The sequence below is a fragment of the Thermobia domestica genome, chromosome 17 (assembly GCF_964235325.1).
Source record: "Thermobia domestica chromosome 17, izTheDome1.hap1.1, whole genome shotgun sequence".
Taxonomy (NCBI): domain Eukaryota; kingdom Metazoa; phylum Arthropoda; class Insecta; order Zygentoma; family Lepismatidae; genus Thermobia; species Thermobia domestica.
Genome location: NC_137470.1, coordinates 38,436,999 through 38,451,176, shown reverse-complemented (window position 1 = coordinate 38,451,176; position 14,178 = coordinate 38,436,999). Strand labels below are relative to the sequence as shown.

At 34.5% G+C, this 14,178-nt stretch overlaps 1 protein-coding gene across 1 annotated transcript in view; it reads right to left on the bottom strand.

Moving 5' to 3' along the window:
• The window catches only part of LOC145674307 (uncharacterized), a 31,870-nt gene extending 21,859 nt beyond the window's left edge, over positions 1 to 10,011 (bottom strand). The window contains exon 1 of the mRNA XM_081744171.1: positions 9,460 to 10,011. Within this exon, the coding sequence (XP_081600297.1) occupies positions 9,460 to 9,821 (362 nt within the window). The 5' untranslated portion in view covers positions 9,822 to 10,011. The remainder of the gene's footprint in view (positions 1 to 9,459) is intronic.
• Between the last annotated feature and the right edge of the window lie 4,167 nt (positions 10,012 to 14,178).

Genomic DNA, 14,178 nt, shown 5'->3' with positions numbered 1-14,178 from the left:
TAAAACGGTGTGCGTTCAGCTTTTCACCATAGGGGTTATAATTTGAAATCACACCATTTAAAAGACAAGTGACATGACTTAAAATTTTCGAGGATCTTACAGAACGAATGGGACTAGATATGAAACACAAACAATTTCTTACTTTTTTATTTATTTGAGATGTGTTTCCAACTGTAGTGATTATTGATGCCACTTTCAATTTCAAGTGGTGAATGTTTCAAAGATTGTTATAAATATTTTTATACATCATTCGAATCATTATGCATTGTCCTCCATTACTCTATATGTTATGATTATTAATATATTAAATATATTTTTCAGTTATATCCTTTGTATGCTATGTTAAATAAATGATACACAATACGAATTTTTTTGCGCAGTATTTAGATAAAAACTCTTATTATAATAGTGTACAAATTTGTGTTTTACTAGGTGCCAAGAGAAATAGCACTAGCTTCAGGAAGAAAATGCATATACAAAGAATTTTGAAATAAGAAATTGATGAGAATAAATAATAATTCTTGCGACTGCAATGTCTATTCCGGGTACATTTGCCATTCCTTATCATAATTGTAATAATAACTAATATTGACAAAAATAAACAAAATAAATACAAATGAGCAACACCTACTTCGGCAGAAGACTATGGATTCGATACTGATAGCGGCCCTGATTGATCATTTTCTCATCTCTACCCTTCCTAATATTTTGGAGTCTTTCACATCTATAGTATCCATCTCCATAATGTTAGTTAGAAGTGTATATTAACTTGCTGTTATAAGTTAGTATACGAATCGAGCTTCCTTCTCCTAACGTGATGACAGAGAGAGAAAGAGTAAATTAATAACATCTTCTTAGCACTTCCTTTTCCCTAGTTTAGGTAAAAAAAAAAAATAATGATATATAAACTAATGTTTATTCAAAACTATGACGTCTAGCATAAAACTACTTTGAAGTACCATAAGACGGGGTTACTTTCAACATTGGGCATTACTTTGCACAAAGTTTGAAAAGAGTTTCACAGTTTTCTGTTGGGAAAACCGTGAACAGTAAAGAGGAAGTTTCAATTGCCACCATAATATAGAACATGTAACTGTATTTTGGCTATAGTGTTGGCGGTTAAATTCAGTTTCAATTACCGGGAAAGTTTGTTCTTGTAATGGTATTGAAAGCAGTCACAGTAAAGGCTGATAAAATTTGAAAGATATCATCTATAAGAATGTCCGTCAAAGTTAAATTAGTTTCGTAAAATACTACCATGTATAGTGAGACTTTGATGCAGTAGTTGAAATTGAAATGTGTAACGTTTTAAAGTCATATAAAAACGTAAAACTCGGACAAGGCATTTCAGCTCTACCCGCGGTTACTTTGCACTGGTCCAAAATAACGCTTAGATAGGAAATTATTACCACTGGAGCCTCCGATGTTTTAAATTTAGGTAAATTTCTTATTTAGGTAGATGCCGGAAGGAATTTCTTGTTGGAAAACAAATTATGAACAGTGGCGTATCCAGAAAAGTAGTTTGACAGGGCCTTCTCTCAAGAAGACTTTTTTTTTTTTTTTTTAGAAATCACTGCACTTTTAGGAGTGGGTTTGCAGCTTATACACGTAACAATCACTAACAATAGATTTTTAGGCAAATCTTTACTTTCAGTCAAACAGTGACTGCAACTGCAACGGATTAATCTTATCCCGTTACCGGAGCAGTTTAGGAATCATTCCTAAACTGCTCCCGAAACCGGATCAGATGAATCGGTTACAGTTACTGTCCGAGTCAACGTAATGTACAATGTTAAGAATTATGCTATAAGTACAAGGGCCTAAATGTTACTAAACACTATTCCTAATCAATCCAGGAGAAGCACTATCAATATTGATATCTAAATGGGGGCTATCGCTCCCTAACCCCCCACCCCACTCAATTTCCATAAAAACATCCCCAAAAAACAATATTTAGTGAAACCACTACTATAAAGCTAAGGTAAGAAGGAAAAATTTAAAAAAACTCATCACTAATTATAAATCAGTTCAGCATGACGAGGAAAAATAAATTACATCTCACCAACATAATGTTACGACCAGCAGCAAAACAAATACTTTGCCAAATACTCAAATGAAAAAAAAATCAAGAATAAAGTAATATCAATCAAAAAACGAGAGCACTCACCGTTTCGCCATACCAGAACAATCATGAATAATGAATTCGTAATTGCTGATTGACGAAAAAATAAGATAGCAAGAACACTCGCGCAATATTCAAGTTCACATTACTAAAAATGTTCCCTTCCGCACTGACGTCAATTTCTTAAAGCGAGAACATTTGTTATTCTTACAAACAAAACTAACCAATAAACGCCCACTTTTACCATACGTCGGAAATATCTTCAGCCTTCGACCACAACCACGACAGGTTTTCTCTAACTAAATTAAACCACACAGTGCTCTAAAACGATATGAGTTAATATACGAATCTAATACAAACATACTTAAAAATGAGAAGTTCAAATTATTTGTATTAAATTCATCAAACGGTTTCTCAATCGCATTTGCTAACTCGATCGTCGCCATGAAACCAAAATTCAAGTACGCGCTCACTGCATTTTACACATACAAGCAGACAGAACATGTGACGTGACAGTAAGAAACTACCATATGACTGTACAGAGACAACTAGTGAGAAAAATATGAACTACCAACAATCTTTCAAAAAAGACGTCAAACAAAAGGCACGAACAGTTCTAAAAAATAACTCAGGCAGAAACAGTTTCAGCAAGTTACTGAACCGATTAAATTTACTGCTTGAGCCTAATTAAGGACTACCCTTTTTTTGAACAAAAAAATTCAATTGTGGATTGGCTTCAGCATGAAAGTTACAAACCCCGTAAATATTAAACTGATTACGGTTTGAATGATATTCTTGGACAAAAGGAATAACCAAATCAAATCAGTTCACGAGGATCACTTTTTCTGTTCAAGAGAATCGGCAGTTTTATGTGACATATGCTAAACTATTAGAATGTGGTTCCTGAGTCGGTACCAGAAAATACATAATTTTCTTTATAAATATCGATAATTCAAGCTAAGTACTGATACCGGTACCATCATTCTAATATCAATATTAATAAAACGCATGCAGTTTTGTGTAGAAAGTAAAATGTTTAAATACTGAAGGGAAAACATTGCACAGAAACGTATATTCGACATACTTTTTTGTATGTTATGCAAAGTAACTCTACCTATGAAACGTTTCACATTTCAATTTCAACAATTACATCGAAGTCCCATTATGCACACTAGAATTCAACGAAACTAACTAAACTTTGACGAAAATTATTTTAAAATTTGTTGGTCTTTACAGTGACTGCTTTCCATACCAGTACAACAACAAACCCTCCCGGTAATTAGAACTAATGGTAACCCCCAACATTATAGCCAAAATACAGTTACATGTTTTATCTTACAGGGTAGTTTGAAGCTTCCTGTTTACAGTTCATGGTTTTACCGACAGAGGACTGTGAAACTCTTTACATATTTTGTTGGAAGTAATGCCCGATGTGCAAAGTAACCCCATGTTACGGTAGCTAGTAACCACTGTAAGCTAAATGAAGTGTCAAAATTAAATGTGGCAATTCATGACACGGAACTAGAAAACTGTTTGGGAACGAAGGAATCCATATAATTAAGAAATTACGTCCCTAATGTATTGTGTTACTTTGGAACACAAATATACAAGCAAAGAAAGCATTACAGGATGTTACCTATAAAATACTTAGGAACGTAGAAGAACACATTCAAAACGTAAGACATGTAAGTTTATCCTAAATACGGTATTTTGAGCTATCCCCGTTTACCAACATTCTTCGTAATGCCCTAATCTGCATAGCAATCTTATTTTAACGGCTATCTAGCACATGCTGGTTAGCGTTGTTTGTACAATAATTCATATATAATGTACGTTCACTAAGCCCCTAAAGTTATCCTATATTGAGAAATGGAGGTCCATACCCTAGAAATGATTCCTGGGGATATAAGAAGTCGACTTCCTTGAAAGAAATGGCTGCAGCTATGAAATGGATTGATGTATGGACCTCTACAATTAATGAACATCCATTGTTGGTTAAAATATTCTTTATCTTGTATTTTGCTAATGTCTTTCGAAGCCCTCCGAAAAAATGAGGCTAGACCCATTTGAGCTAAATCCTAAGTAAAATCACAAACGTCCATAGTTTTTGTTCCAATATAATACATTCCACGTTTAAATTTGGTAAATTTTAGGATAAATACCATTCTCGCGATTTGTTATTTTACGGAAGTCTCTATATAAATAAAACAATAACGTCGACCCCATATTTTATATATGTGCAACAATTAGTGAGAAATGTGTAATCAATAATACAAAAAAAATATTTTATCAAGATATGAACTACATAAGATTTGAATGAGTGGTATCAATCTTGTTAATATTTTTATTTGGTATACAGCTAGTCTATGTGTGCCATGCCATTTCCAAATTGTACGTTACTAACTTACGTTTGAGATATCTTCCATACCTAGGGATGGGACTTGGCTTTTACCCACTGGGTAGGTAAATAAAAATTGGGTAAATACCCGGCAAATACCTAAATTTTATTTACCTACCAAAAAAATGGGTATTTATTACAAACTGCAACATTACATAATAAGAAGGCATAGTGGGTTCTAAAACAGCAGAATAAGATCTTCTAAATACAAATGTGGTTAAATAAAGATGGAAACTTGCCACACTGGAAACTCATAACTTGTATCTGGTAACATTGCTTCAATCAATTCCTTTTCGAATTTAGTTCAGTACTGGTATTGAGTTGAGACTTGTTGAGAAAATGAAATGAAATCTGTAAGTTTTACGTCCCACAGTTATGCCGGTTAGGCTAAAGGAGACGGTGATGATGAGAGATGAGTGAAATGGTGGAATGAAGAAAGTGGGAGGAAACGGGAGAACCCCGAGAAAACCCACGAGCACGGTGTTTGTCCACTACAAAGTTCGCTTGGCGGGGGCTGGGATCGCACTCGGGACCCCAAGCACCAGAGGTGAACGCTCTACTACTGAGCCACCGCGCCACCTAAGGGACTTGTTGAGAGTAGACGTGCCTTTTACCTTAGTTGAATTTCCTGTTTTCTTTTATTCAGAGAGAGAAACAAACTGAAAATGGATAAAAAGAAATGTAATGTCTGGAGCGCTTATAAAGTACGAAGTGATAAATCTGTAAACTACAAGTACTGTGGTGAAAATTATAAACACGCAAATGTGAATAAATATTTCGAGTGTCCTGAAAGTATGAAGAAAAGAATTTCCATAGGTTTACAAGGGAGAACTTTGTCTAATTGTTGCCAAAATACTGGAATGGAACAAGTTAATGAAAGTGAAACACCTACGTCAAATTGTAACGTGGAGGAACTCTTCTTATATGAAACAAGCATCAAAGTTTTATCAGGCACCCCGTCCCTAAAGAGTCACCAATGCTCTTATTGGTACTTACCAGTAAGAGCATTGGTGACTCTTTACTGACGAGGGTGGCTGAAAAAACTTTGATGCCAGTTTCATATAAGAAGAGTTCCTCCACGAACGAACACAGTTCATCTAGTAGCATTGCCACTTTTATGGATACAATGACAGCTGATGGAAACGTAAGTACATATATATAGCATAACACGTGTAAGTTAATAAGTTAATCAGCTCACACACACACATAACATATAATCTTACGTTTTGGGTTGAGCGATAAGATAGTAGTTTGCTAGCCTGCAGTGTCTATAAGTTGTCTCAAAATACAGATAAAAATTGCAAATGGAAAAAGACAGTTAACTACTTGTGTAATTAATTCAACAATTATCTTCTTATATATGACATTGCATTTACCCTAGCCCAGTGCAAGCGTTTTCTACAAGTGTACAAGTAATTTTATTTCATATCGTTCAACGCCTTGTAAAATGAGTCAAAAAACGATGTCTGAAAAGTGGTTGTTAAAACACATTACAAGTATTTCCAAATAGACTATAGTTTGTAAAATTATGGCCAAATAAGTTAAAAAATAAGAAATGGTAAAGAGTTATGAAAACAAATGGACAACATGGAAGAAAATTTTGATGTGTTTTACTTAAGAAATGTGTGGTACTTGTTCTTAAAGACATGCATCCAAGTTCCCAAGGATTCATGTTAATCACTATATCAGTAATTTTTATTAGAACTTTTGTTGCTAGTAAGTTTCCATCCAAATTAAACGAATGAATTACTTTTAAATAATAGCAACTTCTACTCGCTTCCTTCAGAATTAGAAGTGCGGGGAGGGCATTCTTAAAGTCTGAGCTGGTACAAGGATTATTAATCTTTACTTTTTTTCAATAAATTGTATATATAAGCTTTTAATTCGCTATTTTGTTACCTGGGTTATTACCTCCCGCAGAGAAACTTTTAAACATTGATCTTTTTACCTTCATTACATGTATACAATAAATACTGTTATTGACAAAAATATGTATAATATTTACTAACTTCCCAGGTTGAAAACTCTTACTGGAATTTCCTGCTGGTCCAGCAAAACTTCTCATTCCCATCAAGTATGAGTGTGTATCGGTCCGATTTCCACCGAGACAGCAATTTGTGTTTGTATCTGGCAAATAGCACGTGTTCAACCTTAGATCACCTATTTCACAACATATTTTTATATTTTATCTTATCAGGCAAAGTTAAACAGAATACTAGTGAAAGCTACCTACGTAACTGGAGCGCCATTGTTTAAGGTAGATATCACCTCTGGAAAGATTTCTTCAAGCGGCTAAAACCTTCATTCAAACTTTCAGATAGAAAGTCATTGTCAACTTTGCAACTTGATGCCCGATTTAATGAAATGCTTACACAGCTGTCTGTAGAGCTAAAAGATTCGAGGTATCAAAATCTTCAATGTGACGGTTGGAGTAATGTTTGTAATGAGGAAATAATCAACTTCATAATTGCGAACCCTCATTTAATATTTGTTCAATTTATAAACACGAAAGATAGCCGTCACAGTGCAGAGTACATTAGAGGCCAAGTATTTGAGGTCATTGAAAAATACGACCCCAGCAAGTTCTTTGTTCTCATTGGTCATAATGCAGCAAATATGCAGAAGGCTTTTTCTCATGTTCAAGAAAATATCCCCATTTGCAATCCCGTTGTCACGTATAGCACACAGTTGAACCTTATCTGCAATGATAGTTCGAAGTGTTCTTCAATTTTATTATTTATGGCAAATGTAGACGCCATTAAAACGGTTAAAAGAACTCAGGTCTTGAATGTACTTTTTCATGCAATTAAGAATGAGAAAAACATTCACACTTCTCTTACTCTTCCATGTAAAACACTCTGGGGAAGATATTTAAAATCTCTTGAAAGTTTGAAAGCCACAAAAGTCACCCTACAAAACCTAGCTGTTCATGAAACCCTGCAAGATAAACAGCATTTATCAAAGACCACAAACCAAGGTTGCTTGATGGGTGACAGTCGAAAAGCTAATATGTATTCTTAAGCCAATGGTGTCCTGGATAAATATACTAGAATCTGATGAATGTAACATACACAGAGTTTTTCCTGTTGTCAAAGAAATCGAAGAGCAACTAGAGAGCCTGTACCCGAATATTCATTGTCCAAAGCAGAAGAAAAATATTCTTCATAATTTCGAAAGCGGAAAAGCTACACCAATTCACTATGTCGCAGCATTGCTAGATCCATCATCACAGGGATTTGACTTGACTCCAGAACATGTCGATGAATTGGAGTTTGTACACAAGGTTACAGAGAACATGAAAGCAGATCTTTTAAATACGATGATGGATCTCGCACATTACAAGGCAAAGGAAGGTTTGCGGAGCAAGAAGTTCATTTGAGCAAGCTCTAGTGAAATGAACCTAGTGATTTGGAGGCAAAATTTGTATGGAAGTACCGACTTATCTGAAATCGCAAAGTGAATATCAACAGCACTGGTAATCATCAGCCACTACAGGAAGATCCTTCAGTACCTTCTCAAAAATTAACACTAAGTCAAAGAATAGGGTGAATACTTCCAGAGCCGGAAAAATTACATATATAGCTTATAACTAGAAGTTGCTTCACTGAGAACAGAAGTCAAAAGTATCAACACAGCATAAAGAGACAGAGAAGATTGTTGAATCAGAGCTGCAGAAAGACTTAGAAAGTGGGCCTTGTTATCGGGAAATGTAAGTTCATCACACTTGAAATGCACCATGTACCAGGAAAAAATAGAACCCTTGAAGAAGACAGTGACATCTTCCGCAAGTGAGATAGATGGAGACATTACCAGCAATGATACGATATATTCACTCCATGTATCCGATGAATCTGATGAGTAATCTTAGTATAAATGCCATATCATAACGAGATAACGTTTTGCCCTTATGTGTACAGACTATTTCGATAACCTTGCTAAGTCGTAAATGTTCTGTAATTCTTCTGTACTTTTTTTTAGCTTGATGCTGCCAATTGAGGTGTCTGAAAACAGAGGAAACTAACTGCATTTTGCCCACTTCTAAATTAAAGCATCAAATCATTTAAATTAAGCGTATGAATCTGATGACACACAATCGGAAACGAATTAAAGAAACTGATGTAACCGTCATGTGAAACCCATTTTCCAATAAAATATTATTTATTTTGTTTCCAAGAATGCTAATTTCTCGCAAAACACGAAAATGCAGTTACTTCATTCTGGGTTCAAGCAGCTCATATTTTTTTTATTACAGCTCATCTTTTAATGCCTAGCTAGCAAGTGTAGTATACGTGTTAAAGTCCTCGTATATACTCCTACCCCTACTCTGTTTTATTTGTAGTTATTGAAGCATGTATGATGTAAAGAAAATATATTTCAAGTCATGTCAGTTGTAATAACTTGTCACCCATAGTCACTTACAGAATGTAAATAAAAAGAAAAGCACTTATCCGCTTTCCATATACTTTTTTTTTAGCTTTTTTATTTGTAGTAAAATAAATGTAGTCTTTTTCAAAGTCATCAGTCCTTAAAAATATGTTCCTGGAGAAACATGCTTTTTTTTTATGTTACTATTATCAAAACAGGAACGACTACATTACTCATATCTACTAATGAAAATAATAAATTTATTGCCTTTTGATATTTGGTGTAGCTTCTACTGGATCTACTTTTACTTTTTCATTATTTTATGCACTGCTAAAGAACGTCTATATCACATATAGGGTTGAAAAGAAAAAAACCCTTATATTTACCCAATTTGGGTAAATACTCAGATATTTACCCAAGGTAAATACCCAAAAATATTTACCGGTAAAAATCCCATCACTACCCATACATAAATATTTCTCGTGAAGTATTGCTTTTAACCAACCAAGTTTCCGAATCCATGTAACCGTATTATCAATCTGAGCCAATTAGTATATGAAAAATAGAACATTACCTATCTGGCTGAACTGAATTTAAACTTTTTGTTGTTAATTGTTGGGAATCGTTAGAGTACGACGCGCAAGGCTTTTGAACCAGTATTTTTCTTAGAGTTTCTGTATTACTTTCAAATGCAGTTCCTTCTACTACAAATTCTGATTTCACACTATCAGCGTTTAGTTTCACATTCAAAGAACACATATCTGTATCATTGTCCATTGTTTCCTCTCCTTCCGTTGTAGATAATATTAACTCTTTGTTGTCAGTCATCAGTTCGTATGTGCACCCTTTCCCTTCGAGTGGATCTTCTTGAGGTAAGTCATAAGGAATTTCTTCATTGCACATCAATTCCAACTTAACAGACGCCTCACCAGCCATTGTGAATTGAAATATAATAAGAATTTAAAACTATTCTTATACTTCCCTTATACTTTATGTTGTTAGTGTTAATGACATGAATTACAAGAACGTTCACAAAAGCAGCTTTATATTTCCAATCTTCCTCTTCTGCAGTTGCTTATTTCCTTAGCTATGAACCCTCTCGCGGCAATTGTTTATTTGTTTACCGGAAGGAAGTTAAAAACATGTTTTTGAAAACAAACGCAGGGTGGCAGTGATCAAAAACTAAATACTCAAATCTCAAACATCCAATTCGTAATAATGTTTATTACGTATTTTAATAAGTTTATTATTAATCCTGATGATAGCAAACACACTCTAAAATAAAAAAAATACTCCAACAATAATTTTACTTTAATCATTTTCTATAATATCAAAAAGTACGTCTAATATATGCAAGATATTAATCTTTCTATTATACCATTTCTTGTTGACTTCACATATAGTCAATATCAGACATTAAAACTTCGCATGCCAAGTATCTAGCTTTTCACATTGCTTTACTTATCGGAAGGCAGCAAAACAGGAAACCACTCTCAACAGTCCGCATACGTTAAAATGAAAAACGACCGGAAAATCATTACTCACATAATTAGCTCTGGGTCTCAAATTTTGCTCTTAAGTCCAAATATAAAATCATTTTCGGTATCAAGGATAATCAATCAAGCAGAAAAGATAAGAAAAACGCATTTATTATTAGACATATTTATACAATTTAATTTAAAATTTAAATATTCCAATTTTTAATCATGCTTTAATAAATACATAAACTACAGGCTTTCTATTATTCCATTGTTCTGTTGATTTCACATATAGTTAATATCAGACATTATTAACCTCGCATGCCTAGTATCCGGCATTTCACATTGCTTTAGTTATGAGAAGGCAACAAAACAGGAAACCACACTCAGCAGTCTGCATACGTTAAAATGAAAAACGACCGGAAAATCATACCTCACACAATTAGCTCTGGCTCTCAATTTTTACTTTCAGTCCAAATATAAAATCATTTTCGGTATCAAGGAGAATCAATCAAGCGGAAAAGCAAGGAAAACTCCTTTTTTATTACACATATTTATTCATTTTAATTTAAGATGTAAATATTCCCTTTTTTAATCATGTTCTAGTAAAAACTTTAACTACTGGCTTTCTATTATTCCATTTCTTGTTGACTTCACTGATATTTAATATCAGACATTATTTTATTTGTACGCCATGGAAGGTCTAAAATATATCGGTGTGTTTTGAATCCCCCCTCTCCTTATACCATACGCGCATCTGTACTGTGCTAATTTTGGGTTGCCCACATGATATAAGTGCCGCTGTTTTTGTCCTTACTAATATTGAATTAGATCTTAGGTATTTTCTTTAATTAAATAAGTTAACTTTTATTGGCGCTAGTTTAGCTCTTGTTTGTAACAATTTTGTTTCACTTAGTAGGTGTTTTTACATCATACATGCGCACGTAGTTCAGGTATTTCTCGTTAGGTGTCTTCTTTAGCAGCTGGCTGTTGACGTGTGAGCATTGTATCCATCTCCAGAGCTTAGTCTCTGTTTCGTTTTGTTTTTAACGTTTAATAATAGATGTAGCTACGGTGCCTGGCTATTGAGGGAAGTCCCTTTGCTAACTATTTAATTATTTATACTATAACTTAAATGAATACTAATTATTCTTTGCAGTTTAACGCTCACAATTACGCCCTTTGGCATAACTCAGGGAATGACTGAAGGCAGTGAATCATGATGAGACAATTAGTGAAATGAAAATGTTTGATGAAACTGGAGTATCCCGAAAAATAGTAATACTTGTATACACCTGTCTAAAAATCTTATCGTACCTTGTTGTGCTAAATATTAAAGTTTATCTATTACCGATTTGAATCCCCTCAAGAGCCGACAATGTATTGCAGTATCCCTTTGACACATGGGTAGTGATTGTTATACTGCTTAAAATGACGTACATTTGTGTTAAACTTTTATAATGATTTTTGCTTTCATTTGCTTCTAGAACATTACAACAATAGTTTTTGGTAGTTTTAATTACCTAGGTACATCAAGCCGCAGTTACAGTGGACAGCAAGACGCATTATTATTCTATTGCTAATGTTATTCGATCTCTATTACACAATAGACTTTGTGTTTATCGAAATTTAAGAGTGTGTTTATTACAATACATTTCTCCCATTTTGCTATAGTCAATAGTTACTATTAATATAGCGTTTATTATTCTATTGCTATAGTATTCAATCCGTGTTCAGGATAGACGCTCATGACAGGTGTTTTATATTGCTCCAGTTTCGCAGCAAATATATTTACTATTTCTGAGTTATGACAAAGTAAAGGAAAAATGTTTTAAAAGAAAACGACTAAAGAAAAGAAAAATAATCTCTAAACATCACAGCCACTTCTTGACGATTTTGAAAGACATAACTCAACGTGGTACAAGCATTCACGGACGGATTTTTCCCAGCGGTAGATGTGTCCGTTGACGTTGTTTGAGTGTTGTTTTGTGGTTCACTGAGGCAAGGAACCGAGCCTTTGAGTTTCTTAAACTGTACTTGAGAAAAGCGACGGAACCCTACACAAGGTCCGTAATTGGACTACGGTTACTTATAACTCATATTATTTCGTGTATAGCGAAGGGTTATTATTATTATTATTATTATTATTATTATTATTATTATTATTATTATTATTATTCACAAAGGAAGCAAAGAAACAAGTTCTAACGCATTGAAACTCTTTAAAACGCTTACTGATAACATAAAATATGAAGAAAAAGCTCGCTAATTTCCAAAATCAAAAACCTCAATTATAAAACTCTAATTCATCTTCAACCTTGTGTTTATATATATGTCATCATCATCATCATCATAGGTATTCTGCCCTTATTGGCAGGTCACTTGCTACAGCTGAGAACCTTCCATGCTCCACGGTCTTCCACTAACTTCTTCTTCTTCACGTATGAACTTTCTATTTATATATCCGTCGATTAATTGTAGCCTCTTTTGTCCTCTCCCTCTCTTTCCTGCCACCATATCCTCTAGCACGTCCCTCATGACACAGTTAACTTTAAAACATTTAACGAAAATTTTTTGAGTCCTGTTCAATTTCGCTAGGTAGCTTTTATTATATGCTTATGCCAGAAATGTTTCTCCGAGTATATTTATTCTTTATTGAAAATACTAGGCGCATTCTTTTTATTTGTAAATTTATATATATAAGTATATTTTAATTTTACATACTGCCTGTGAGCTGTTTCAACCCGAAGAAACCAAATGTATTCAAGAAGCTTTGGAGGCTTACGGAGCTGAAACTATTAAAAGCATCCTTGCGTTTATCAATACTCATTTCAGTTCATGGGGTCCGCAGTGGCTCAGTGGTAGAGCGTTCACCTCTGGTGTTTGGGTCCTGGGTTCAAACCCTGCTCCCGCCAAGTGAGCTTTATGCTGGACGAACACCGTGTGCGTGGGTTTCCTCGGGGTTCTCCCGTTTCCTCCCTCTTTCTTCATTCCACCATTTCATTCGTCTCTCATCACCATCTCCTTTGGCATAACCGTCGGACGTAAGACTCAAAAATTTCATGGGGGCGCGGTGGCTCAGTGGTAGAGCGTTCGCCTCTGGTGTTTGGGGTCCCTGGTTCTATCCCAGCCCCCGCCAAGTGAACTTTGTGGTGGACAAACACCGTGCTCGTGGGTTTTCTCGGGGTTCTCCCGTTTCCTCCCACTTTCTTCATTCCACCATTTCACTCATCTCTCATCATCACCGTCTCCTTTAGCCTAACCGGCATAACCGTGGGACGTAAAACTTAAAGATTTCATTTCATTTCATTTTTCAAAAATTTCATTTCAGTTCAATTTCAAAAATCTTAACGAGATTAGAAAAGCCATTCTTAGGACTTGTAGTGCACTTGAGCAGTTTGATTCAATAACGAAACAGACGACACCAAGACCAATCGGACAAGAATTCCTTCGAAACGCAGTCAATAGACGCGAAAAATTCTGGCATAAAATTCTTGTCTGATATACATAAAGTGTTCCTGGGAACAACCACTCATGAATTTCAGATTTAACGGCAAGTAACATTGCTTCTTTGAAATACTGTCTCTTAACGACCCGTGACATTCAAAAAACATTTTCCATATAGAGTAATGTTTTGACAAATAAATGCAGGCAGGCTTTTCCCAGAAAACGTCGAAAAGTACATAGTTGTATATTGTAGCATAAATGCATCATAGTTATACACCAAGTATATGTAGTTCATGTAATACACCTTTTTTTTCTCTACATATAATAAAATTTTAAATTTAACTTTAACTTTTGAATGGTGCATTTTT